This window comes from Artemia franciscana, chromosome 15 (genome assembly GCF_032884065.1).
Source record: "Artemia franciscana chromosome 15, ASM3288406v1, whole genome shotgun sequence".
Taxonomy (NCBI): domain Eukaryota; kingdom Metazoa; phylum Arthropoda; class Branchiopoda; order Anostraca; family Artemiidae; genus Artemia; species Artemia franciscana.
Window position 1 is genome coordinate 34,357,819 of NC_088877.1, and position 27,888 is coordinate 34,385,706.

At 34.5% G+C, this 27,888-nt stretch overlaps 1 protein-coding gene across 3 annotated transcripts in view; it reads left to right on the forward strand.

The window, feature by feature from the left end:
• The window catches only part of LOC136036401 (uncharacterized), a 425,531-nt gene that overhangs the window by 126,506 nt on the left and 271,137 nt on the right, over nt 1-27,888 (forward strand). Inside the window, exon 1 of one of the 3 annotated variants that reach the window (XM_065718606.1) lies at nt 20,570-21,362. The exons of the other annotated variants lie outside the window; for them this stretch is intronic. Within the exon in view, the coding sequence (XP_065574678.1) occupies nt 21,295-21,362 (68 nt within the window). The 5' untranslated portion in view covers nt 20,570-21,294. Of the gene's footprint in view, nt 1-20,569; nt 21,363-27,888 lie in introns of those variants that run through there. 3 annotated transcript variants of the gene reach the window in all.

Genomic DNA, 27,888 nt, shown 5'->3' on the forward strand with positions numbered 1-27,888 from the left:
AGGGTTCTCTGATACGCTGAATCTGATGGTGTGATTTTCGTTAAGATTCTATGACTTTTAGGGGGTGTCTCCCCCTATTTTCTAAAATAACATAAATTTTCCCAGGCTCGTAACTTTTGATGATTAAGACTAAACTTGATGAAACTTATATAAGTTTTTATGTCAAATTCCATGATAAGTTTATGGTTTTGATTATTTCCAAGAGTATACTTCGTTCTTATCTTCCTTATTAATTATTTCTTGCCGTAAATTCGTCAATAAAAAAAAACCTCATTATTTTTTCCCTTTGCATAAATATTGACTTCAGGAAAGGGATGATGAAGTGGGGAAAAAACTCAAATACTGTGAGTCTAAAAATTATATTTAAGTTCTGACTATTCTCATGTTTTTTTTTTAAATATGAGATTATATTTTAAAAATAGTTTTTGAGACCATAATGGCACTTCCAATATTGAAAACAGTATTCCTTCAATATTGAAACACCAATGAAAACACCTCCAAAATTACCTATGTTAAATGTCTCTTGCAAGTTTTCAAAGGGGGAGTCAAAATTAAGAAGCATATACCCAAAAAACTTAGCCCTCAATGGAGATACCGAAGAAACGTATCTGAGCCCCGTTTATAGTGAACTAACTAATTAAGATTTGTCTCTTCTTCATTAAAATATTTCACAACCTAACAAAATAAATTAGCTTTTAAAAATCGTTAAATAAAGTGAAATCGGATTTAGTTTCTTGAACTGCCAGTCATTGTTTGATTATTTGTTCAATTATTTTACGTTACTTTTTCTTCAATTGGAAAGGATCCTGCTTTTATTTTAGTAGTTTTAATTTATTTTAATTGGTTATTTTTCACGGTTCTTTCAAGATTTTTTTTATTTCTTTTTCTGAAGAAACTTTTTTAACCATACAATCTCCAGGGCAGTATTTAATAAATGACATTCTAAAAGAATAGTTGCCAGTATTCCTTATTAAAAATAGATTTTCACTGGAAACTAAAAGTACGAAAACTGTACGAAAAATTTTTGCATGATTGAAAAAATGAAATTTAACCCATAACGTCCCATTCACAATAAGATTTAGTTATGACAGGCTCAGTCCTTAAAACAGTTTTGGAGTTGGCTAAATCCGGCACCAGTGTTAAATTTAGCTGGATATAAATTTAAGCATATGGTGAACATCTTACATCTGACTTTCTCTATTTTGTTTATCAATTGCAAAACATCAACGTAATTCGGAAAAGCAAATATTAAGTTTTGTTTATTGACCTTTTTATTCATTTAGTTTACATCTCCTATTGGTTGACTTCTTTATTTATTTCACTAGTCCTGTCAAGAATACTGCGGAGTGTTTTAGAAAGAATGATATTTTGAACATAGGCGAGCTACGTGATTACCAGCTAGCGATTTTTGTTTTTCAAAGTGTATATAAGGTAAGCCCTGAGTACTTTTATAAATTTTTTTTAAACTAACTCGTTTTATCATCCTTATTTTACCCGGAATTCGGAGGATTTGACTCACGAGAGAAGAAATACAACGAGAGCAGGATTTGTTCTCAGGAACATAGGTGTCAGCGTCTGGAATGACCTCCCAGAATCGGTCAGAGCGGCAGTAAGTTTGGCATCATTCAAGAGAATGGTTAAATTCCATTCTTTAAAAAGGAGAGAAGTGTGATAAGAGGAAGGGGTATTTATTTATTTAGTATTTAATATTATTTTTTTTGTTTTTTTACCCCCCCCCCCCCATGGATTTTTTTCTTTCTTCAAAATCATTTGAAGAAATGATTTAGCAGATTCATGGTGGTTAGAATTGTGGCCACAATCAAGACTCTTTTGTCTTAAGAGTGGCCGTTAATGGTAAATTCTTTGTTTAATTTATATGTTTTGGATGAAAACAAATATAATATTATATGTTTTGGATGAAAAAAAATGTCTATGTCTATGTCAAAGGGTTAGAAGGCTAAAAAGGAAGACTTTGAATATATTAGAATGGAGGAGCAGCTAGAGTAGCTATGTTGGCCTCAGGTGGCTTGGTGCCGCGGTGAGTTGTGAATAGTAGTAGTAGTAGGCTAATAGTAACCCTTTTGAATAATCCCGCATATTCTAGATGTCTCTAAACGCTATAGTAGAGGTTTCAGATCTTAAATCAACAGATTGATTATACTTTGAGACAGATCTTTCTTGAACCTGTTTTTTATGACTAAGGTGCGCTATTTAACATGTGGGTCTAGAACTGTGGAGAAGGCTAATTATAATTGGTTACGATGTGTGAAATTTTAAGCCAGTACAAAGAGTGAAAATTTTTTAATTAAGTCATTTTTAAAAGTAATTTCTGTGTTTCTCTGTGGTGTCTAAGGTTTATTATACTCCAGTGTTAAATACGTACTAGTCCAGTTTTTTCTGTTTTTTAAGTATTAATGCCATCTATAATTGGCTATGACAGCATGGATCAATAAAATGGTTTTGATTCCTAACGATTAAATTCACAAAATAATAACTTAAATGAATCTTAAAACCTTAATTACTACAAAATCAAGTCAAAAAGTTAATAAATCAAAGCTACTAAACCATTTAAATTATTAAATATACGAGAGCAACAAGTCTCAGATTAAATGTTTTATCTCAAGTCAATTGTTAAGCATCTCTCTTGTGAAATGCTCTAGGTAGACAATCTATTGTTAAAGGACACTGTAAAGGGGAAAAATCTTATTGAAAGCGAAATTCTGCTGGAGGTGGGCTTTTCAAAAGGGGAAAAGGAAGCAGCGTCTTCAAAGAATAAATTGTTTCAGACTATCCTCTGAAAGCTCAAGATCGTATAAGAAATTGAAATAAACTCTAATATTTTCCACCTAGTTAACATATTTTTGTTGTTATCGCCCCCTTCCCCAAAAAAATCTTGAGTGTGCTTACAAAACACAAATAATTTTACGCACACAAATATACTTGTTTCCCTTTCATTATCCCGCAAGGTTCCCTATTTTGTAACATTCTATCTCAAAGTCCATTTTGTTCTTTAAAAATCAAGACCTGCTGATTCTTTCAAATCAAATTAAAGATTAAGAATGTAGCACAAAGCTGTCGTAGCTAGGAGTTATGCAAACAGGGGCATATCAAGATCAAACAGTTGGGGGAGGCCAATGTGACAACGGCGCCAATACGCAGAATCTCGGGTCCAATGCTTTACAAGGCTGCCAATGATCGGTCAAATTGACAAATAAAAAAAAAAAAGATTGACGAAAAGTTTTCAACTTTGTTGAAGTTTAATTTCCATTGGAGTAAAAGGAAAGAATAGTTTCTAAGTAATTGCTGTTTCTCCAAGCAAGTTTTCAGCAGTGGAAATTATCATAAAAAAAGACAAAAAATAAGATTGCAGAAACAGTAGAGAGATCGTCAGTATTGTAAACTTTTTATTGTTGATGGTAATACCTAGTGATGCAAATTAGTGATTACTTGTGCTGAGCACCAGGCTAGTGGTTAGACAAACCATAAGTCACCAAAATATTTTTTTTTTTCTGAAAGAGATAGGGTATGCTAATAGAAGCATATAAGCTAATCACTAGGCCTCAGGCTGCCTATAAGAAAATAATGAGACAGGAGCTAAGAAGTCTCGTTTCTAAGGGTATATAATTATAGATTGTGAATATTTGATAATCTAAATTTTTTCTTAAGTAAAAAATTGTGCTTTTTTTCCCTTTGATAAACGTTAGCCTATGATTTCTCAAGTCTTAATTTTTTTTTTTTTTTTTTTTTTTTTTTTTTTTTTTTTTTACTTACTCTTGCTTATGCTTCGTCTGAGCCCCGTCTAACTCAGATGACTTAATTCCTTTCATGCTGTGAATGGTTTATCAGAAAACAATAAATCTGGCTTTGCTAATTTTTGTTTATTAGTCGCCAGGTGACAAAAATAATGTTTCTATATCATGATAACGTTTCTAGTATATACTAGAGGCATATCCTGTAGGAACAAATACGATTTTAGAGAGCAAAGTGTCTATTTATCCCTATAAATGGCCTAAACGAACCTGATAGCGCTCATTCAGATAAAAAAAAGTATTATCTATGAATGAAAATGAGCATAGTAAACAGAGAAAGAGAGAACTCTCTTGTGAAAAATTTATTCTTCAAAACCTTTATGTTCTTTTTCTGCATTTAAATCTCATACAAATGAACCTATCAGGTTTAACATTTTATCCATTGGGTCAAAATTTGACATAGCAATAACTAGTTAATACAACAATAGGTAAATAGAGGCCAGGTTATTTGGCTTCTCTTTCTAACATACGGATAAGGAATACTATTGTTTACGAAAATGTGACACAAAAAAACAACCAAATTTAAGTACACTTTTGAATATGGAAGTGTAGGCAAGCAATCTTTCTTTTTCTATTTGACTGCAGTCTAACCTCACGACCAGCTACAGAAAAAAAATTCAAAACATAAGCCTCCCGGGAAGTTATGATGCTGGTAGACTCCAGGATGAGAATTTGAGAGAAACTTTCCGGGAGCAGTTGAATACAAAACTTGAGAGTTTAAAATTTGACAATGTGGAAAATAATTGGAATATTTTTAGAAAAACAGCAAGTTAAAGACTAAAGGAAGTTCAGACTGCTGCTAGGAATATTAGTAAATAAGCTTTGTGTTCAATAGAGAGGAGAAGGGTTATGTACAAGAATTATCTGAGTGATAGATCACATAAAAACAAAAAGATGTAAAGAAAGTGGAGAAAGCATTAAAATATGAACTAAGGAGGTGTGAAGTGGAGGCCATGGATAAAATTGCTGAGGATCTGGAAGATGCAGCTAGACGGCATAATAGTAAAATATTGTACTGACATGTTAATAAATTGACAGTTAGCAGTCAATCCTGAATTGTCCTAGTTAAATAGAAGAACGGGGCCACAATTAGTGATAAAAAAAGAGTTAAAGAGAGATGGGTGGAACCTTTTGAGAATGTGCTAAATCGGGATATAGTTGCAGGAAATGATATAGAGGAAAATGAAGAAGTTTGTGATACCTTGGATGTGAAAAGAAATTGTTTTGTGAGGAAGAATGAGTGACAGTACTAAAAGGAATAAAAAATAATAAAGGTTAGGAATAAGTTACTGAAGATTATGAATATGATTTTTGCAAAAGGGGAAGTACCTAATGGTTTTAGGAAAACCTGAATTAAACCACTGTATAAGAATGGTGATAAGAATGAGTGTCGTAATTATCGAGGCATTAGTGTGGTCTCTGTAGGTAGCAAATCACTTAATGATATTTTTTAGACTTAGAAATGCTGCAGACAAAGTTTTAAGAGAAGAACAGTGCAGTTTTAGAAAAGGTAGAGGATGTGTCGTCCAAATTTTCACTCTTATGTTAATAATTGAGAAGTGCCTTAGTTGTCAAACACCTTTGGTCCTCAGCTTTATAGATTATGAGCAAGCGTTTGAATCTGTTGATAGAAGAGCCTTAGCAAAGGTCTTATCCTTATTTGGTATACCAGACAAATACATTAAAATGATTAATGCTGCGTACCAGAATAATAATGCTGCGGCTAAGGTAGTAAATGAGGATAGCAGCTGGTTTTGTATTCAATCAGCAGCTAAGCAGCATTGTTTTCAATCCCCCTTTATATGAATCATTTTGATGTACTTTGCCTTAAGGAGCACAGGAAAGGGAATGGGAGAAAATCTCTCCTGGACTTTGATTATACTGATGATTTAATCATCCTAGATGAAAGTGTGAGAAAAATGAATGCACTTTTGGATGTTTTCTGAGTTCAGGGTGCCAGAATAAGTTTGAAAATTAATTTTAAAAAGACCAAGTCAATAAGGTTAGGCATAAGTTAAGATGATATTATTGGTATTATTATTAGTAAAAACGGTGGAAGCAGTGAAGATGTTAAAAGAATACGACGATAAATCTGCAAACCAAGATTAGAATATTTTAAGGTACGGTTATGGCAATAGTAAAATATGGCTCTGAAGTATGGGTGCTCCGAAAAGCAGATAAAGATTTACTAGATGTTTTCCAGAGAAATTGCCTACGGATTGTTCTGGGTACCCAGGTGACTGACCGTATTCCAAACAGTAAGCTGTACAAAAAATGTGTTTCAATCCCGCTCTCTAGGTTGATGAAAGAAAGAAAATGATGAATGAAAGAAAGGTTGAGATGGCTAAGGCACGTTTTGTAAATGAAGGTGACAGATCGCCGAAGATTATCCTTTTCGGCCAACAGTCTAGGGCTAAAAGGAAAGCAGGTCTTCCTAGTCTGGGGTAGGAGGATGTCATAAAGAAAGATTTAAAGGAAATCGGAACTTCTTGGGAGGGTGTAAAAAGAGGGAGGCTTTAAATAGATTGGAACCGAGGAGGAGCGTGTTTAGCTGTGTTGGCCTTAGGCGGTTTGGTGCTGTGGTGAGTTGTCCGTAGTAGCAGCAGTATAAACGAATGGATGCAAAGGTAATGTGAATGGAAAGAAAAAGCAAAATAAATTTGAGGTTTGGGATTACTTCAAGTTTTAGCCAAAGTTTGAAAAATGGGATTGTGATACCTTTTTGTGTTTTGTGATAACTATGAAAATAAAACAATTTGAGGCTTGTGGTAGCTTCAGGGTTTGTTAGCTGAAGTTAGAACGAGGTGATTTGGCCGTTAAAGAAATATGATAAAGAAAAGGCGTTGAATCTATAGAAAGCAACAGACTTTCCGGAAGAATCCCACGGATACAAGAAACTTTTACTGAATATCAACAAATGCAAAGATTGCTTATTCATCACTTATATTTAACTGGGTCTACTTAAAGAATGAAATCTTTACAGATAAAATCTTTAGCATATCAAAAACTTGTTCACAGATTTTGTGCTCATCATATGCAAGCAAGCACCTATAACTATTGTTTGTTTGAGGGAGAGACAGGCGTGTACCTGGTATGACGTTTTAAAAGACATATTTTTCTGTAAAAAATATTAATTGCTAGATGAAATATGCAAAGATTTAAGACTGAGTGCGTCATAGCTATATTCCGACTTCATGATCAGCTGCAGAAACAATTTAAAGATATACGAAAGGATTGCGCTAATAACAATACTTGGAAGGAAACACACATTTTAGCAACAACTACTTGGTTTGGAAGCTCCATTTTTTGAACTTTATCTTTGGTTAAATGATGACGTCATCATTTCGACAACCCAAACTCCATCGTCATTATCACCATTCCATAATTTCTCTCTCGCCTAGTCACTACTTTAACAATGTAAAAAAATGCACTTTTTTGCACCCACTGTCAGATCCAGAAGGACCCTGGGCCCTCCAGGATTTTTTCTGGCACCCAGAACAGAAAAAATCCTGTTTTTCTTTTTCTTTTTCGTCAATCTTTTTTTTTTAATTTGTCAATTTGACCGACCATTGGCAGCCTTGTAAAGCATTGGACCCAAGATTTTGCGTATTGGCGCCGTTGTCAAATTGGCCTCCCCCAACTGTTTGATCTTAATCTGCCCCTGTTTGCATAACTCCTAGATACGACAGCTTTGTGCTACATTCTTAATCTTTAATTTGATTTCAAAGAATCAGCAGGTCTTGATTTTTAAAGAACAAAATGGACTTTGCGATAGAATATTACAAATTAGGGAACCTTGCGGGATAATGAAAGGGAAACGAGTAAACTTGTCTGCGTAAAATTATTTGTGTGTGTAAGCACACTCAAGATTTTTTGGGGGAGGGGGCGATACTAACAAAAACATGTTAACTAGGTGGAAAATATTAGTTTATTTCAATTTCTTATACGATCTTGAGCTTTCAGAGGATAGTCCCCTCTACCCTTTTTTCATAGTTTACTAGGGAAGTACAATTTATTTTTTGAAGACACTGCTTCCTTTTCCCCTTTTGAAAAGCCCACCTCCAGCAGAATTTCGCTTTCAATAAGATTTTTCCCCTTTACAGTGTCCTTTAACAATAGATTGTCTACCTAGAGCATTTCACAAGAGAGATGCTTAACAATTGACTTGAGATAAAACATTTAATATGAGACTTGTTGCTCTCGTATATTTAATAATTTAAATGGTTTAGTAGCTTTGATTTATTAACTTTTTGACTTGATTTTGTAGTAATTAAGGTTTTAAGATTCATTTAAGTTATTATTTTGTGAATTTAAACGTTAGGAATCAAAATCATTTTATTGATCCATGCTGTCATAGCCAATTATAGATGGCATTAATACTTAAAAAACAGAAAACACTGGACTAGTACGTATTTAACACTGGAGTATAATACACCTTAGACACCACAGAGAAACACAGAAATTACTTTTAAAAATGACTTAATTAAAAACTTTTCACTCTTTGTACTGGCTTAAAATTTCACACATCGTAACCAATTATAATTAGCCTTCTCCACAGTTCTAGACCCACATGTTAAATAGCGCACCTTAGTCATAAAAAACAGGTTCAAGAAAGATCTGTCTCAAAGTATAATCAATCTGTTGATTTAAGATCTGAAACCTCTACTATAGCGTTTAGAGACATCTACAATATGCGGGAGTATTCAAAAGGGTTACTATTAGCCTACTACTACTACTATTCACAACTCACCGCGGCACCAAGCCACCTGAGGCCAACATAGCTACTCTAGCTGCTCCTCCATTCTAATATATTCAAAGTCTTCCTTTTTAGCCTTCTAACCCTTTGACATAGACATAGACATTTTTTTTTTCATCCAAAACATATAATATTATATTTGTTTTCATCCAAAACATATAAATTAAACAAAGAATTTACCATTAACGGCCACTCTTAAGACAAAAGAGTCCTGACTTTGGCCGCAATTCTAACCACATGAATCTGCTAAATCATTTCTTCAAATGATTTTGAAGAAAGATAATAATCCATGGGGGGGGGGTAAAAAAAAAATAATTAATATTAAACACTAAATAAATAAATACCCTTTCCTCTTATCACACTTCTCTCCTTTTTAAAGAATGGAATTTAACCATTCTCTTGAATGATGCCAAACTTACTGCCGCTCTGACCGATTCTGGAAGGTCATTCCAGACGCTGACACCTATGTTCCTGAGAACAAATCCTGCTCTCGTTGTATTTCTTCTCTCGTGAGTCAAATCCTCCGAATTCCGGGTAAAATAAGGGTGATAAAACGAGTTAGTTTTAAAAAAATCATAAAAGTACTCAGGGCTAACCTTATTTACACTTTGAAAAACAAAAATCGCTACCTGGTAATCACGTAGCTCGCCTATGTTCAAAATGTCATTCTTTCTAAAACACTCCGCAGTATTCTGACAGGACTAGTGAAATAAATAAAGAAGTCAACCAATAGGAGATGTGAACTAAATGAATAAAAAGCTCAATAAACAAAACTTAATATTTGCTTTTCCGAATTACATTGATGTTTTGCAATTGATAAACAAAATAGAAAAAGTCAGATGTAAGATGTTCACCATATGCTTAAATTTATATCCAGTTTTTTTGTTATGCTGCAAATGACTAATCAAAAAGCTTTCTGATAGGCTGGCATTAGCTAAATTTAACACTGGTGCTGGATTTAGCCAAATTTCATTTGGTTAAATTTCATTTTTCAATCATGCAAAATTTTTTTCGTACAGTTTTCGTACTTTTAGCTTCCAGTGAAAATTTATTTTTAATAAGGAATACTGGCAACTATCCTTTTAGAATGTCATTTATTAAATACTGCCCTGGAGATTGTCTTGTTAAATAGTATCTTCTGAAAAAGAAATAAAAAAAATCTTGCAAATTACTTGGTGACAAATTTTAAATGGTAGCCAAATTGTTCATAGTGATGAAATCGTTTGCGTAAAAAGAGTAAGAAACGGAGCTTTTTTTTACTGAAAATATAATAGATCTTTTACATAAAAAAACACCAGTTTTACGACACGTTAAAACACTGATTAAGTAAACGCTGCCAAAGCATATTTTTTCTTTTTGTAGCTATTGGGGAGCCAAGAACAAACTTCACAATTTTTTATATAATCTTAAATGTTTTCCGGGCATTGTATGATTTTGACGCATTAAAAACAAATATGGACAATTCAGGTTTCATATTAAATGAAAAAAAAAATTTATTCTCTTGATTGAAGCAAAGCGCAGAATTTGAACTTAAAACACAAAGATGTAAACCAAGGTGGAGATATCCGAGGTGCCCTTATACGTGCTTATGCACTTTTCTGAAAACACAGAAGACATGTAGACGTTCAGCATTCAGACTTTCAAGTTTTTATGTCAAATTCCATGATAAGTTTATGGTTTTGATTATTTCCAAGAGTATATTTCGTTCTTATCTTCCTTATTAGGGTATTTCTTGCCGTAAGTTCGTCAATAAAAAAACTTCATTATTATTTCCCTTTGCATAAATATTGACTTCAGGAAAGGGATGATGAAATGGGGAAAAAACTCAACACTGTGAGTCTAAAAATTATATTTAAATTCTGATTATTCTCATATTTTTTTTTAATATGAGATCATTTTTTAAAAGTAGTTTTTGAGACCATAATGGCACTTCCAATATTGAAAACAGTATTCCTTCGATATTGAAACACCAATGAAAACACCTGCAAAATTACCTATGTTAAATGTCCCTTGCAAGTTTTCAAAGGGGAAGTCAAAATTAAGAAATATATACCCAAAAAACTTAGCCCTCAATGGAGATACCGAAGAAACGTATCTGAGCCCCGTTTATAGTGAACTAACTAATTAAGATTTGTCTCTTCTTCATTAAAATATTTCACAACCTAACAAAATAAATTAGCTTTTAAAAATCGTTAAATAAAGTGAAATCGGATTTAGTTTCTTGAACTGCCAGTCATTGTTTGATTATTTGTTCAATTATTTTACGTTACTTTTTGTTCAATTGGAAAGGATCCTGCTTTTATTTTAGTTGGTTTTATTTTATTTTTAGTCTAGTTTTATTTAATTTTATAATTTATTTTAATTGGTTATTTTTCACGGTTCTTATTATATTTTTCACTGAGGACAGTGGAGCAGAGGTCTCAGCGAAATATTTGGATTGAATTTTAATTTTCACTGGCTGTAAATATGCTTTATTTTTTGAGTTTGCTTCTCATATTTTATAGCTTTTTCCACCATATGCTTTCTCTTCGTTCTCAATAATTTTCACATATCATTGATTATACTTTGTTCTTCACTAAGTTATCACTGCTTTAACACTCGTTTAGCTGTGAGCTTTAAAGTAACTGCCTAAATTTTTACCAAAACCCGAAGACCTTCCACATGGGCAAAGCAGATGGTGCCATAAGTACAGATATGCGTAGAAAGGTACTTCAGTCCAAATGGCTATTTAAAAAGGAGTTTAGGTATATGCATCAACTGCAGTGGTTGTGCAATATTTCCCTTGGTATGCATACGAAATACAAGGTCAAGATAAGCGCCAAATGAGCCACATAACAACATACGTCATGATTCAGTACAAATCCATCTCTGGCATAGAAAAGAACAATGGCTTGCTCATCAACTAGATCATCGTCCTTGTAGATCTCTGAGCCAGTACGCTATTTAAAAAGGACATTTTCAAATATTAGGAATATAGAGGAAAGAAACAATGTTGTTGTAGCTTTATGTTCGTTATTTTTAGCTGTTTTTGTGGATGTGCAATTATTCCGTTGGTGTACATACGAAATACAAGGTTAACACTTGAAGCACAAACGTAAAACCTATGCAATCTTGGAAGACCACGATGGAGGGCTTAAGTCACAACGGACAGTGATATTAGGCAGGGCCATCACAGAGGAAGCAAGGTCAGAGACAGAGAGCAAAATGAATTATGATAAACAGGGAAGACTTCCTTTATTTTGATAGGGATTGATAGGGGACATTTTTTTTTACAGTGCTTCATTTTATTAAGTTGGCAAGATAAATTTGGTGAACTTGCATCTAATTTACGTCGGTAAGGTGAATATGGTGAATTTGTTGCCATTGCTTAACAACTATGAACAGGCTACATTTAGCAATGCATAGGTTTATTCAGGCACTTACGCATGGATTTTTTTCGGGGGAAGGGGCTAGAATTTACTATTAGGGGATCTTTCAGGACGATATATAGTCTTAGAGCTCCATTTATACACATGTAATGCTTTTATTTGTTCATATAGAAGCTTTCAACACAATATCTTTATAGCAGAGCAATGGTAGTGAGCCTTCTAAAAATAACCTAAAAGAACAAACGCTGCAGCAGAATATTTATTTTAAAGCTAATAGCCATTTTGTTTAAAGAAATCTGATAAAGCCAAAGGACTGGCTTTTTGAGGATTCGTCTATAAATTACCCAATCTTATCAAAAATCAGACTCAGTTTGGAAAAAATTACCCTACGGTAATTTAAACGTCCCGCCTTGTGATCTGAAATCTGACAACATGTTCACAAGGCTGCTCATGCCTAGAGATGTGTCATACTCAAATGGTAGACTTAACTAAGACAATAACGAATTTAACATTTAGTATTAAAGCTACGGTATTCTGTGGCGCAAGGTTTATAGCGCATAGCAAAACAAAACTAATTACGGTTTTAAATAATACGATTAGATAATTTAATGGCTTGTCATTACTGACTATTTTAAGAACAGGGAAAGAATCGAGCAAATAGGAGCTAAGTCTTCTGAAGTCAGGAGACTAAGGAGCCCAAGTATAACGCTTTCATTTTTCAGCAAAGCCAGGGTTTTCATACATCTTAAGAAGAGATCACAAGATCATTCACATCTTGGCTCTGCTGTTGGCAACGCTTTTGTTTTTCTACGACATTTTGTAAACTCCAGGTTCAGTTTCGAATGAGTATTTGGTCATGTTTTTTAATTTATTTTATGGGCAAACAATTAAAGATTCCCTTTTTAAAGGCATGACACAAATTAAAATAGGAGGAGGGGCTAGCTTCCAGAGCCAAGGGGGCGAATAATTGGAACTGCGTTCATAAGAATTCAAAATATGCCAAAATTGATAATCGAACATTCGATTATTCAACCATATCCTTTTTTCAAGACAAAGTTCTTGGGCAGAGTGGGACCACCACTTACAGCCAGGGGTTTACGCAGGGGAAGGGGCTTCTAGCCCCGGGGTACTCCCATGTCCTAAGTTTTAATGAATTTTGGGGCATCTTTCATTCAAATTATCGGATAATTTATACTTTTTATCCCCCCCCCTTCACTCAAACATTTCTGGGGGTATGCCTACTGACCGCGTCGGTCAAATTTTGGTAAAAAAAGGTTTTATCGGATGAAAGTTTTGATTTATTTTCGAGTTAGTACTTGCTCAAGTTTCTTAATTTGGCCTTTAGCCAAATAAGTTAAATCAGTTAATCAGTTAAAAACTGAGGGTTACAGCTCCTCCCCTTAGTCAAGTTGCCAAATAGGCTTGGTGAAATCATGCACAAAAGAGTTTTATACCTACACAATATTATAATAAAAAGTTTGGGTTTCCAGATGTATTCATCTCTGAAATAACTAGTGTATGACATTGTGGCACCATCACTCCTAACGAACATCCTTTTTCTAATAATGGGTTTTTGCCAGTTTTTGAAAATATACAATTATCTTTTTCCCATGAAGATTCTTCTTCCAAACCACTGATGCAACCACATTTCTAGATTTTGTAATTGATCGCCTTACCACCTTACCGTAAATTGTATTAATCTTATTTTGAATCGTTGCTGATGTCTGTTTGCACAACTAAGACAGTTAATAAAGTTGTTGCTAAAGAATGGCTCTGTTTCTTTGACATTAAGCTTTCAAAGGTCATGAGCGCTTCCCAAGCTACTTGATTTGCCTCAAAATAAGATATTATATGTAACTAGCAATTGGGGTGGCGCTTTGCGCCACCCCAACACCTAGTTGGTGGGGGCACTTTGCGCCCCCCAAGCCCCCCCGCGTGCGTAAGTCGTTACGCGCCATATTAGTTACGTGCCATTGTAGTTGTGTCCCTGTGTCCCACCTGTGAATATAGATAGATATATATATATATATATTCTTAACTACGTAAAACTTGCGAATATACAACATTCTTGGCTGTCCCATTGGCTGTGCATATAAATAGATTGTCAGGTTTACCGACTCTTGAACATGCAACATATAATTGTCCATGGGAAAAACAGTCTGTATTCAGATCTATACCTCATTATTCTAATGATTGCCCTTGAGCTTTGTTGATGGTGATTGCTAATCGAACATTCCCTGTGTCCCCGTCGTCATTTATATATCCCCCTGTGCCCCCCCGGCGTCCCCGTTGTTGTTGTTTCCCTGTGTCTTGGTCGTCATTTGTGTCCCGGTGTCCCAGTCTGTAATTTCTCTTTGAGTGTCATGGTCGTCATTTATATTCCCTGTGTCCCGGTGTCCCGGTCATCATTTTTGTGCCGGTCGTAATTTGTGTTCCGGTGTCCCGGTCTGTAATTTCTCTTTGAGTGTCCTGACACACAAACATGACGTCACTCGACACACAGACACACAGACAACTCATTTTTATATATATAGATAGAGTAGACAGCAGGCGAAACGATAGGTTGAATATATTTTCTATGACAAAATGAACCTTAGGAGGGAGGGTGATAGACGATTTTACCTAAGAAAAGAAGAGTCAAAACACAAAGAAAATATAATTTTAGGCCAAAGTTTTATATGCGTATTCAACGAAAGGGTCCTTTCGCTAATCTTGGCGAAATGTCTCTTCTACCTTCTCCCTTTATTACATGTATGATAGTAATTAATTGCAATTTGAGTTCTCGTCTTATCTTTAAACAATTTCATACAACATTCTCGAGCCAAATTCCAATAGAAGATAACCCTTACATTTCAACAAAATATGCGTAGATCCCGACGTCTCCAGACGGATCCTCTCCACTCCAATGGAGATTAATCGAAAATTTAACCTGTCACATGTGATAACTCATGAAGCTACCGCTTCTGGTGTCATACTTGTCTCTGTAAGCCAAATAAATTCTATGGAATATAGGGTCAATGCCAAAGTAATTTTCTTAATCGGTTTGTATATAGCCATTGATGCGTTAAGGCATTCAGTATTAGTATAAAACGCACCAAAGATGATTTCACTTTTAAAATATTTGATTAGTCAAAATTGGCAGGGTATAACCTTGTTGTAATCCAATGGTTACTAAGTAAAACATACTCAACATACAAACTGTCTAGGTCTGAGAATATAGGGGTTGTCCCAAAATAAGGGACACCTGTTATTGTAGAGGCAACATATATAACAAGAAAGGCAGAAACCAACCTTTCTAAATTAAATTTATCAGCGATACAACTATAATAGGACACAATCATAACAACCATAAATATGAATATAGTAATGTGTAGCAAACATCTTACCAACCATATGGAAGGTTGGCAGGGGTGCCAATTCATGGAGATGCACAGGAGGAGGGGGGTAAATTTTTTCAGTCTTTCTTTTAAATGTAAATTAGAAAAATGTATTTTTTGAAGTCTTAGAAGGGGAGGGGGGGAATTTTTCTGTTTGTGCTTTAGTTCAATGAAAACACCAAAGAAAATAGTCGTCTAATTCTATTGGGAGGGTTCACTATCCTTTCACCTTTTAGGCTCATTTTAGGCACTTTAGGTGCCTAAAATGAGTGTAGACAACGCACATAGGCACTTTAGGTGCCTACGTGCGTATATCAGTTGACTTTCATGTTAATGATCATTGAGGCTTGAATAAGAAAGAGAGAAAACCAAGATACTAAGCATGATATTTTAACAAAAACTATTGCTATGTATACCGTTTCAACAAACAAAGATTAATATCTTTTGAGATCAAAGCATTTTGACTGAAAAGGCAAGTACACTGATACAAAATTGTAGTAAATAAAGAGTTTTAAATCTCTTATCACATTGTTCAGGACTTGGGCAAGAATTTAATCAGAGCAAAAAAAAAAGTTATAACAGGAAGGGATTAGGACTACATGGTCCTTTGTACAAGAAGAATCAAAGTAATTTTAAACCTTTCCAGTCAATTTTCACGAAGTAAGATTTACGACAGGGAGGGGGGGTACTGAAAGTCAGGAATACTATTTTTGAATGATGTTGAAGCCAAACTGATACGTAATTGGGAACTTGAAGAAGAAGATTGAGGAAAATTGTTAATGAGATTGATCACCTCACTCTATCAGTTGATCGACTCAGTGAAAATTTCACTCTATAAAATTATTTAGCCTGTTCACACACGAACGCAGAAATTTATTCCCACCAGAATTGAAACACGAGAAAAATGGGAGAGTTGAGGGGAGGCTAGGCGATCGCTAAGGCCAGAGCCTTATTTGGGATTTAACTCCGAAGGAAGGGCTCGTTATTCGGAGAGGGTAGGATACACAAAAAAAAACTTTACAAAACGCAATAAAAATTCATATACATGTATTTTTGTTGCTTTTGTACGAACCAGAAAAATAATTTGGCAGGGGGGTTCAAACCGATCAGCTCCCCCCTCCCCTGGATGCTACCTTGCCCAAAGATCTTATGTGGACATACTTATGCTATTTTTTCACCTTTTTATTTGCTTCACCAACAGCAAGTGTTGACGACAGACTTGCTATTGAAATTCAGGGATAGTAATTTTGAATTATTTTTGAAATAAATATGAAATTTCACCAGAAACTTGGAGGGAATAGTGTGAGGAAAATTGTCCATAGCGCAGGGAGAGATCTAGGGGGGGCAATGAGGCATCCTTCCCCAAGCGCTGGTTAATAGGGAACGCCGGCTCCTAAGGCACTTTTTGATCTGATCAAATAAAATTCGAAACCTAATTTTCCAGCTCTTGAGAACCCACCAACGTTTGCCCTGGAAAGGTATTTAACTATGCCTCTATCAATTCCTTCTAATGGAAGGACCTTACGCAAATTAGATTTAATCAAAAATAATCTTAGAAACAAGAAGGCCAAGCAGCGGTTGACAAACTTGAATATAATCCACACCAAACAGGACATGGATTCAGATCTTTCATATGAAAACATTATAAAGACCTTTGCTTCGATAAAGCATGTAAGACAAGTTCCAATCTACAGAATAAGATTTAAATATATAGTGTAGGTGTACTGGATCAATAATAAAATACTGTTACATGGAATCTTGTAGTTTTTCTAGAGCCTTATTATATATACAAAAAGAAAATAAATTATTTAAAGAAGTTAAATAGTTGTAATCTGATATCTTCAGTGAGGTTTTTAACCAATGTACACCAAATGTTGTTCTTGCCCCTGATGCTGACAGGTCTAGATCCACCCTTGCCATTGCACTGTTCAGCGAGTGATATTTTTAATCTGTTCAATCTGTTTTGTGACCATGAGAAACATTCTGATCTTACCAGCTTTTCCTATGCATTCCAGTGGTAAAAAAAATGATACGTAAATGTAAAATTATTAAGCTGATATAGAAAAGACTGAACCAGAAATGACTATAATGAGCAGACTTAGGCGTGTCTGGTTTCCTCTTAAAACAGTTTGGAGTATCTGCCAAGAAATGAAGAGCTAATAGGTTTTTATAATGTCATTTATTACTAAAGTACATGGACACTTTTAATGCCCATCTACCAAAATTCACAAAATTGATAAAAAACTAGCTCCGGAAGCTGTTTTATGGATATATTGAGAAATATTTTAAATGGACTTCGTTTGTTCTATCTCATTTAGATAAGGACTTACTTGGTATTTTCATTATATGCGCATTTTAGGATTTTCGAAGTTTTGTTTTCGTTTAGCACAGTAAATAGTATTTTCGTTTGGGTGCTTGTCGGCTATTGGAAACAAATTCAAGAATTACGCTTAGGTTACATCTCAGAAAACCGGTTTCATAGCCACAAAAACAAGTGATTGATGATACCATGCATTGGACTTTGACAGAATGCAATGTACTTATATGATTTGGGCTATAGTTGCAAGTTAGGCGAGGGGGGAGGGTGAAATCCGTTAGGTTGATTTTTGAATTAGAATGGAATAGTTGTGGGCACCAAGTCATGGCTAATTGTAGAAAAAGCCAAGACAGATAGTCCAATTGAGTGAGAAGCAAACCTTTTACTACCCCCCCCCCTTATTAGGATTGTATACAAGAGGATGTTAGTTCATTTGTTAATAAATATCTTTATCTATTATCCGTAGGTGGGGCTAAGTTTCCATAATTTGTTTCTAAAGCATTATTTTATCATCATGTTTTGTGATTTTTCATTAGCATTAGCCTAACTTCACTTTTTGGGTGTGTTTCAAATAACCAAAAGTAGCTTCGTTTCTAACGTAGTCTTAAATATACTATGATAGTGCATGAAGTACGACGGTATATATGCTTTATTATTGCATTCATAAAATAATATTATATTACTTGTAATGATCTAACATTGTGTCGTTTTCTGTAGCCGTGGCTAAGACACGTCTTGCAGATGAAGGATGACAGATTGCCAAAGATCGTCCTTTTCGGACAACTCTCTAGGGTCAAACCAAAAGTTTGCCGTCTGGGAACAGGGTGGGAAGCGCTCAAAAGGAAGGAGTTAAACAAAATCGGAGCTTTTTGAGAAGGGGCAAAGAGGGAAGCTTTGAAATGATTCGAATGGAGTAGGAGTGTGCTCAGCTGTGTTGGCCTCAGGTGGCTTGGAGCTGCAGTGAGTTATTAGTGGTAGTAGTATAGTAATCTAAAACGGTATAAAATACTATACACACTGTAATAGCTTATGAAGTAGTGTTTTCGTTAGGTATATCAATGCAATAATGTTTACAGTTTGGCTAAAAGAAGTATTTTCGTTTTAACACATTTTAAGAGTCCATTTTGAGTGTGCGTAATAATAATAAGAAAGTGGTAAAGTTGATATAAGAGCTTTTAGAGCTAGTTCTGGTGGTGATGACTTCGCCTAATTAAGGAAGAATCTAAGGGACGGACAGATGTCTTTTTAACATCGAAGATCCTTATTTACGAAGCGGGCGTCAGCTTTGTACTCCCTTGTGTACGTTAGAAGACGAAAAGCCGCAGATGTTCAAATTCTGAATTTGTTTTATCACTTTGTTGGAGGAAAATCCTCAGTGTCTTATTTCGAAATAGTATTCATAATGACCAATTCATTTCTGAAGAAAGCTGGAGTAAGACGTTGCAACATTAATTAAACAGTAGCAACCATCCTGGTTTAGTCAGATTACTCGATGGCTAGATTACGCTCCCACCAGGGGCGTAGCTCCGGGATTTTTATTGGGAGAGGGGGCAAGAGGGGTCAATGTTCGGATAGTCAAGGGGCATGTGCTATATAATAATTTTTTCTCCAAATTGTTAAAGTGGGGATATCTACCCTCCTTGTCCCTGGCCCCCATTAAACTAACTACAGCAAGGGCAGACCTGAAATTCACTGATAGTTTTCAAAGTCATTGACGAAGATGGGACAACAGTTACTTTACCTTTCAAAAACGTGCATAGTCGATTCAGTGGTAGGGCAGCTAATCACTGGTCAGCTCTTGGTGTCAAGAAGAGCTTGGGTTCGGATAAACTACAAGTATGTACCAAATATCAATGTTGATTATTTTTAAAACAAAGACTTTTATGCATTTTTTACCATTTTTTTTATTTCTTTTTCAAAAATAAAACAAACAAAAACTCAAGAAATAATGCTATGGCCACATGCTATCAAAGTCTTAATCCACAAATAGGCCGCATAGGTAAATAAGATCCTCCTCCATCTTTTTTGTTAAAGGCTTCTACCCTAGCCACCTACTAAGTAGTTCTATAAAAGTTTTATTTCTATAATGCCACCCAATCCTAACTTGGGATATCTTTCCCAGCTCCTTCTCTACTGTGGGTTATTTAGAAACCATTTTCCAAGGTAAATGTATTTTTCCCCCACAGTAAACGAGAGTTTGCATATATTTTACCCATGGGTGACAATTCACGAAAATATAGAGGTGGACGGTAAGATTTTTTTTTTTTTAAGATGAACGTTCAAATATGTTCTTCAAAATCTATGTGAGGGGGTGGGGGATTTTTGGCATTTTAAATTTTTTCAATGGAAATACAACGAAAGGATTTTTTTAAATCTATAGTGGGGGTGAAAAATCTAGGGGTGAGTTGTACCCCCTCTCCCTTATTAAAATCCAGATTATGGTCTTCCTCAATATGCTAGTTAAGTGCATTCAGTGGTTTACTGTGTTAACACACTTGGTTCGTTCTTCCCAAAAAAAGAGATCCATCGGTAAAATCATTCAGCATTGTTTTTTTTTTCCTTCTTGAAATTAAATTCGTACTTTTCTATTCAACCTTCTAAGTCGAGATGGCCATGGAAAATGCTCTTAATGGTCAAAGCTCGTTAGAGGCTCACACCCCACCCCAAGAACTTTGGACTCTGCTATGGAATGTCTTAAAAGAGAACATTTTTTTGCACCAGGTTTCGAGCCTCCCTGGAGAAATCAATACTCTACGCCGAAACCAATCCTCAATTGAATAGTAGAAACAATTATGACTTTATGAATTAACCACCTCTCCGTCAATTTGATTGATTGAATTCACTATTAGACCGCAATTTGGAAATGTTTCATTGACGTGTAACTCCGTGTGTTTCCGGAAACGTAGTTTCAAACCCTAAGAAGAGCGTTTCATTCAGTTCTTGCCAAAGTGGAATATACACTAAATATTCTAAACAAATCAGACAAGTTTTCATAAGAGCTTAGTCTTTGATGCTGCTTTTGCAACTTGCTAGAGGAGTGTAACTACTGGAATAAATTACGCAGTTATAATATGCTTGCAACTTTAGTAAAAATGCAATAATTGGCATTAGTACGTGAATTTATTTAGTGAACTAAGCACAACCTTATAAGCTTTTCAAAGGGATAAAACACATAAGGTGTCCTCGTGAAACCGGTGTGATAATTACGTTAATGTAACTATCTTCAATCATGTTATGGGCTTGACTCAAAGGACATTTACATAATATTATTTTATTGATGGATTTGAGTACCTTTTGAAATAAACTGAAAGTGATTAACGTATTGACGACTCTCAAATTGTTTTTTGATGCCGGTCCTGGTGACAAAACCCATATGATAATGCGATGTCAGCTCATAGAGGTGACCTAAGCTGTTGTAAATATCACCAGCTATATACATTTTCAAGTTTCTTTTAGTGGTGCCATTAGTTCAGGTGCTATCAGTTGATGTCAACTTTGCTGTCATCAATTGTTGGCGTCAGATCTAGGGCCTGATCAGTTCCTTTCTTTAGTGTCATTCACATGAGCTTTCAAATAAGTTAATTAGAAACTTTTGGCAGCTTATTTAAAAATGGTAATCAATTAAAAAACTGGCATTTGGATTATTGCTAGTGTTTATACTCATCAAATGGGGAATAAGTATGCAAAATACAGCAAAATGCATATTGGGATATGTAAGTGTTGTGATATTGTCAGGTAAGATTATCTCAACAGTAAGTACAGTGATGTTTATGTTAAAACATACTTTATCTGTAGAGGATCTTATTAAATGTTTAAAACATACAACCATTGTTGGGTGCGCACCTTATCTGCTGATAAGTAAATTGTTCCCAGTGGTGGTTCCAACCTCTCTTGTGCCCGGGACTAAATATTGATTAGCACCCCCTCCTCTTGTCTCCCGTAAAATTTTCAGACCAATTCTTATAAAAATCATATATTAACATACGGTAATTATTTTCAATTTATTTGTTAATTTATAAATTATTTTTAATTTATCACTGAAATTAATTAACTATTATCAAGTACTTTAATTTAATTATTTTCATTATTACTATTTAAGTATTATTATTTACTTTTTAAAATTTCATTTTTATCTTATTAATTAATTCATAATTTATAACTTAGTTCCATTTATTAACTACACCCTCTACTTTGTTTTAACAGGAAATTTCAAATTACAAAACAATTAAAACCATTAGATTTTTATTTGAAATTTTCGGCCCGTAGAATTTCTGCACCCGAGGCAAGTGCACCGTCTGTCCCCCTAAAAACCACCTCTGGTTGTTCTCCAAGTAGAAAACACGAATTCTAGTGCTCTCTTGCGCCCGATTTGAAAATTTATTGGAGGATCGCGGTAGCTCGGTAGTCAAGATTTCCTATACAGTTAGTAGCAGACCCTGGGCTCGCTTCTCACTAATGGCAAGTTACTCATAGTAACTTTTTTTTAATTACTGTGAGGACCCCGGTGAGCAATCTCGCTCTCCCTTACGGACGTTTTAAAACCAGACTTCTCAAACCTGTGGTACATGTAGGCTACATGTAAAAATTTTATTTGTAAAAATATATTTAGGACACAGTTTGAAAGAATAAAATTAAATAAATGTTAAACTGTGATTTATACAATTTATATTTATGCTTCTTTGGTGGTATATATATTTTTGTTTCTATATTTGTGATACTGTCTTATTTGAGAACCCCTTGTTTTAGCCAAATTTTTTCAACTTGACTAGTCGTTAGTGAAAAAAGGAATTTCACCAGAGATTTGATTTACTAAAATTCTTCCAGAAAAATAGAACGTAGAAATGATTTGACTTTATCTTACCTCGTTTATACTTATTAAGTAGCTAGAATCAAAAATATGAGAATAGAACAGTGGAAAAAGAATCGTAACGGAAATGGAAGATACTCTTTCCTTTCTTAGGGAAAGGAAAATTTTCCTTTTCAACAGTGAATTTTTTTCTATTTTTAAACAAGTTTAGATAATTCTCTATAAGAAAAGCAAGGTCTGAAACAAGCACAAACAAGTTTTTGTGCGGTAAATGAAATGATCTGAAACAATTGAGCCTTAGGATATAAATATTTAGTCATAAGTTACGCACGGATAGGGACTACCTCCAAGTTATCCCTCATTTTGTTTGTATGCCCACTAATTTTTACTTAGTCACCATGGAAATTGCTTGTCCAGCAGTTCATTTCACTCCTAAACGGAGAGACCATGAACCGGTGTCGGCACCGGCGGTGTAGATTGTCAAGTGTGATGACGCATCCTTTATCTTTTTTTTTACCATTTTAATCCGTCAGGTTTTCCTCTGCCCCCTTACTCATTGCAGAGTAAAGCAACTGATAAAATGGTCTAGAAATTTAGAGTCGCTTTTAATGCTCAATCTAAAGTTGAATTTGACTATCTGTCGAAATCAGCCGAAGTAATCTGCTATCTGCCGAAGTAATCATTACTTCGGTTACAAAGGAATAAAACAATTCTGAATGGAACAGGAAAATAGGGATTACTCTCCCACTCTTCCGTATTAAAAGTGTGCTTTATATCCATTGGTTTATTTTTGTGACGTATTTTCGTAAGCCAATCATATTATTTGTTATTCATGGAGAGATATATAGCCCTGCACTTTTTAGACTAGGTTAACTAATGCTGAGCGACCGATCCGGACTAATAAGGATGTGCCATTTCTGGGGAGACGGATAACTCCGTCTTTTTAGAACATGATTGGTTCTTTAGCGAGAAATGTTAAGGGGATTCGATACTTTAAAATTATGAAGTTGAATTGACATAAGTTTCATTTCTGGGGAGACAAATTACTCTGTCGCTTAGGAACCTAAGAAGGTTCAATACCTTAAAATAATTTTGTGCAAATGACAGAAATTTCATTTTTGGGCAGACAAATAATTTCATCATTTTATAACCTGATTTGTTCTTTTGTGAGTAAAATTAAGGGGATTTGGTCCCCTGAAATAATTTTACGGAAATGATAGGAATGACAGGAATATCCTTTCTCGGGAGACAAATAACTTCGTTGGTTTAGAACCTGGTTACTTTTTTTGGGGAAAAATATCAAAGAAATTCTGTACCTTAAGGTTATTTTGTGAGCCTCGGCGTTGGTTGACCTTCTGAAAGACAAAGGACCCATTTGAAAATTACCCAAGGGGACTAGTCATCATCAAGAGCTATTGAAAATCTATAGTTTTACCTGTGAAATTATATTAAAAAGACAATGTAATTTTATTGACAATGCAATAAGACAATGCAATATATTGAAAAGACAATGCAATTTTAAATCTTTGTGCCAGCAAGGTTTTGAATTAAAGTTGGTGGCACCACAGGTAACTTCCACAACTTCTGAATTGCTAAAATTCTTCTTATTGTCTTTTAGCTGATTTTTGATATTTTCTAGTAGATATGCTAGATCATTTTTATGGTTTTTTCCTGTAAAAAAGACCCAGCTACTGGAACGTCGATTCTACGCCCTAATGCCAGCAATGGCTCTGGAAGATCTTTTATACCCTAGGGACTCACCTTTTCTGAACTTTTAAGAGAAAATTCTGCTCCGTTTAATTGAAGAAAACAAAATTCACACTTTTTAATGATGAAAGTTTCATTAAAACTGAAATCTCTATTTCTGGCACATAACGGGAGAAGTTAAATGTTTTTTCTAGGACTTGTGGAAAAGTGGGTGCAGGTTTATAGCTTTCGGTCGTTTAGTTTTTGGTATCTTATATAAGCTCTCCAAGTTATGGTAAAACCGCCCAGTCAATCTTAGATAGTTTGGCTGCACAGATTAAAAAAACCATAATGGACGAGATTTGGTGGTCCTTTTATGTATTGAGTCCCCTTAAACCAGAAAAAGAAACGAAGAGTTTTTCAGTCTAGACACTTTTACCAAAAATTTACTAAACTAATTTATTTTTACTAAAACAGATGGTTCGAGAATCAATCGAAATTAATCTCAAAATAGATAATAATATTTCTTTGAACAGGGAGTTAGGGGAATACTCACTAAATTCTTTATACTCAAATTTAATTAAAAATGATCTAACAAAATATTTTACTAAACCAATTGATAATAGTACTGAACCAACTACGAAAAGGCCTTTGAGACAGGCTGCTAAACAAGCAAGGTTGGCTCTCAGAAATTGCCCTTAATCACTTTGTTCTCTTTAGTTTGAATGAGTTTATATTCTCATTTCATTCTTTTCGCCAGTCCTGGTTGAACTTCGTTGAAGTAAGGATGCTAGGGCTGTTTTTTTAAAAAAAGTTTTAAAAAGTGTTTTTAATTATTTAGTTTTAGTTCTCAAAATTTGATGTAAGTTCATTTATATATATATATATATATATATATATATATATATATATATATATATATATATATATATATATATATATATATATGTCTCTACTTTGTATTTGTTTGACACTTTTACCAGCAAAATCTATGCACTGTTGCTTAACGTTTTTTGAAAACTCCCTGGATCCACCAAGGACAGGGAAAATTAAGTCTGATTGATTGAATAAGTTAAAAGAAGGCTTACATAGCAATTCAGACGAAAAGAAAATAGGGACAATCGGGATTTCAGTCTTGATAAAAAAAAAATCCATATGCAGTTGTCGTAACAGTCATATGGTAATAGCTCTTTTTGGTAATAATCGGGGCCAAATTAAAAAAAAACATGGGTGGAAAATCCCCCCCCCCCTATAAAAAACTAAAAATATATGGTACCAAACAACTGAAGAACGTGTTGTTTTCCTTTGAAGCCATGGTAGTCTTGAAAGTCAACTGCCTTTTAGTATTTGAATTTTATGCTCAATGCGTGTTGTAAAATTTAACTAACTAGGGTTGCGTATTTATCGTCACGGTTCAACCTGACAACACTGAAAATGTGGTACTAATTTTTACAACTTCAAATTTTTACAAAAGTCCAAAGAGATGTCGCAGGAAAATTTTTTTTTCAAGTATGAGTAGACTTAAGACGGATCCATGCAGGAAAAACGTTTTTTGCTTTGATTAATTTAAAAAAGTATGTTTAATAAGTTTTCAGGGATAAGTAAAGAGCTTCATTAAACCAATAATCTGCAGAAATTAAGTCAAAAAACTTACCAAGCGTAAAAGTATCAAAAACAACCATCAATAAATAAATGAACCCAGAACAAACGAAAATTACAATAAATAACCGAGTCGAACTAAAAAATAATATAAATTAGGATAAGTGGAGATGACGCCTCTATGGCTTGTGAAGACCGGTTAATAATTTACAATTTAGTGAAAGCAACATTATTTCAACCTGAATGTTCCTATTCTCATAACACTGAAAACAGTAACATCATAACTAAGATTATTGAACAAAACAATAAATGACAGTTATTGACTGTGTATTGACAGTAAATTGACAGTTCAATAAACGCATACTGATGTTTATTCCTTAAAGTCTTAATAATTTTTCATTTATTAAAGCTAAAAAATAAAAACATTTCAAATATATTTTGTTTTCAGTAAAGATTTAGCAGTAGCAGTAGTAGAGGCAGTAGTAATAGTAATAGCAGTAGCAGTAGTAGTAGTGGTAGTAACAGTAGTAGTAGTCAAAGAAGTAGCAGTAGGATGCAAATATCGCCTCTTGGTTAAGTTTACACACCAGGTTATTCCTAAGATATTGCTGATACGCCCTTTTGACAACCTGCATGCAGACAGCGTGTTGTAATTCAGCACAATTCTTTCTTGGTGTTCCCTGAAAATTTCACCTTTACCTTCATTTCATCTTCATGCATTAGACGTATGAACAGTAGTAGAAGGAGTACTAGTAGTACTAGGTGTAGGACTAATAATGGCATTAACGGAACTAGCACCAGCACTAACCGCAGCAGTAGTATTAACATGTTGCCTTTGGTCAGTTGAACATCCCCCCCATCAAGCCCTAGAAGTTTCAATTTAATACAATTAGCCACTGCTATGATATTGCCAATATGCCCTTTTGATAACTTATAAATCCAAAGTGTGTTTCAGTTTAGTTTAACTTTCCTCTCAACACTTTCTGAAATTTTACTCTTAGTCCCCTTACCGTTAGTAGTACAAAATTAGTAGTTGCAAAAGAAGTAGCAGTGAGATTAGTCGTAGTAGTAGTGGTAGCAGTGGTAGTAGTATTAGTAGTAGCGTGTAGATTGCCTTTTGGTCAAGCTCCCCTCTTAACCATTCCCTGAAAGCTCTAACTTAATTTTCTAATCCAATCCTGAGATACATTTTTTTGGCAGTCTTCATGTACATAGTGTTTTTTAGTTTACGTCAAGTTTACCTTCTATTTTCTCAAGATTTGACATGCATACCCGTAGTATTAATAGTACTAGTATCATATTAGTGTTGGTAGTAGCCGGAGCAGATGTAGCAGTAACAGCATTGTATTAGTAGTAGTAATAGCAGTACCGTATTAGTAGTAGCAGTAACAGTAGTAGCAGCACTATTAATAGCAGTTGTAGTATGCATATGTTGCCTTTTCGTCAGCTGAGGATCCCACTCATGAGCCCCTTTAAGTTTCAGTTTGATACGGTAAGCAGTTCCAAAACCATAGCTAATACACCCTTTTGACAATATGTGTGCACGTACTATTTTTTGATATAATTAAAACTTTTCCCTTAACATTTCCAAAAATTTTACTTCAGTATCCTCATCCTTGGTAATATTCGCCACAGAAGTAGTAATTGCAGTGATAGTTATGGTAGTAGTAATAGTAATGGTAGTTGTTGTTGTTGTAGTAGCAGTAATATCAGAAGTAGCAGTAGAAGTAATAGTATTAGTAGTAGTAGTACCATGCAAGTATAGCCTTTTAGTCAATTGATCTTTCCCTTTAAGTGTTCTTTGAAAATTCCAACTTAATACCCTAATCCATTCATGAGATACCCCCTTTCTACGATCTGCATGTACATATCTTGTTTTGATTTATTTCAAATATCCCCTCTATATTGTGTCATATTTTCACCTTCAATCCCTTAGTCTTACTAGTGATAGTATTATAATAGTAGTGATACTAGTAGGTGATGTAGCAGTAGCAGCAATTTTGTGTATGTTCCAAAGATATTGCTGATAAACCCTTTTGATAATTCGTATGCACATAGCATGTTTTGATTTTTTTCAACTTTCCCCTCCACATTCACTAAATTTTTCACTTCAGTACCCTCAGCCTCTTAGCTGGTGGTATTCGCTATAAAAACAATAGTTGTAGGGGT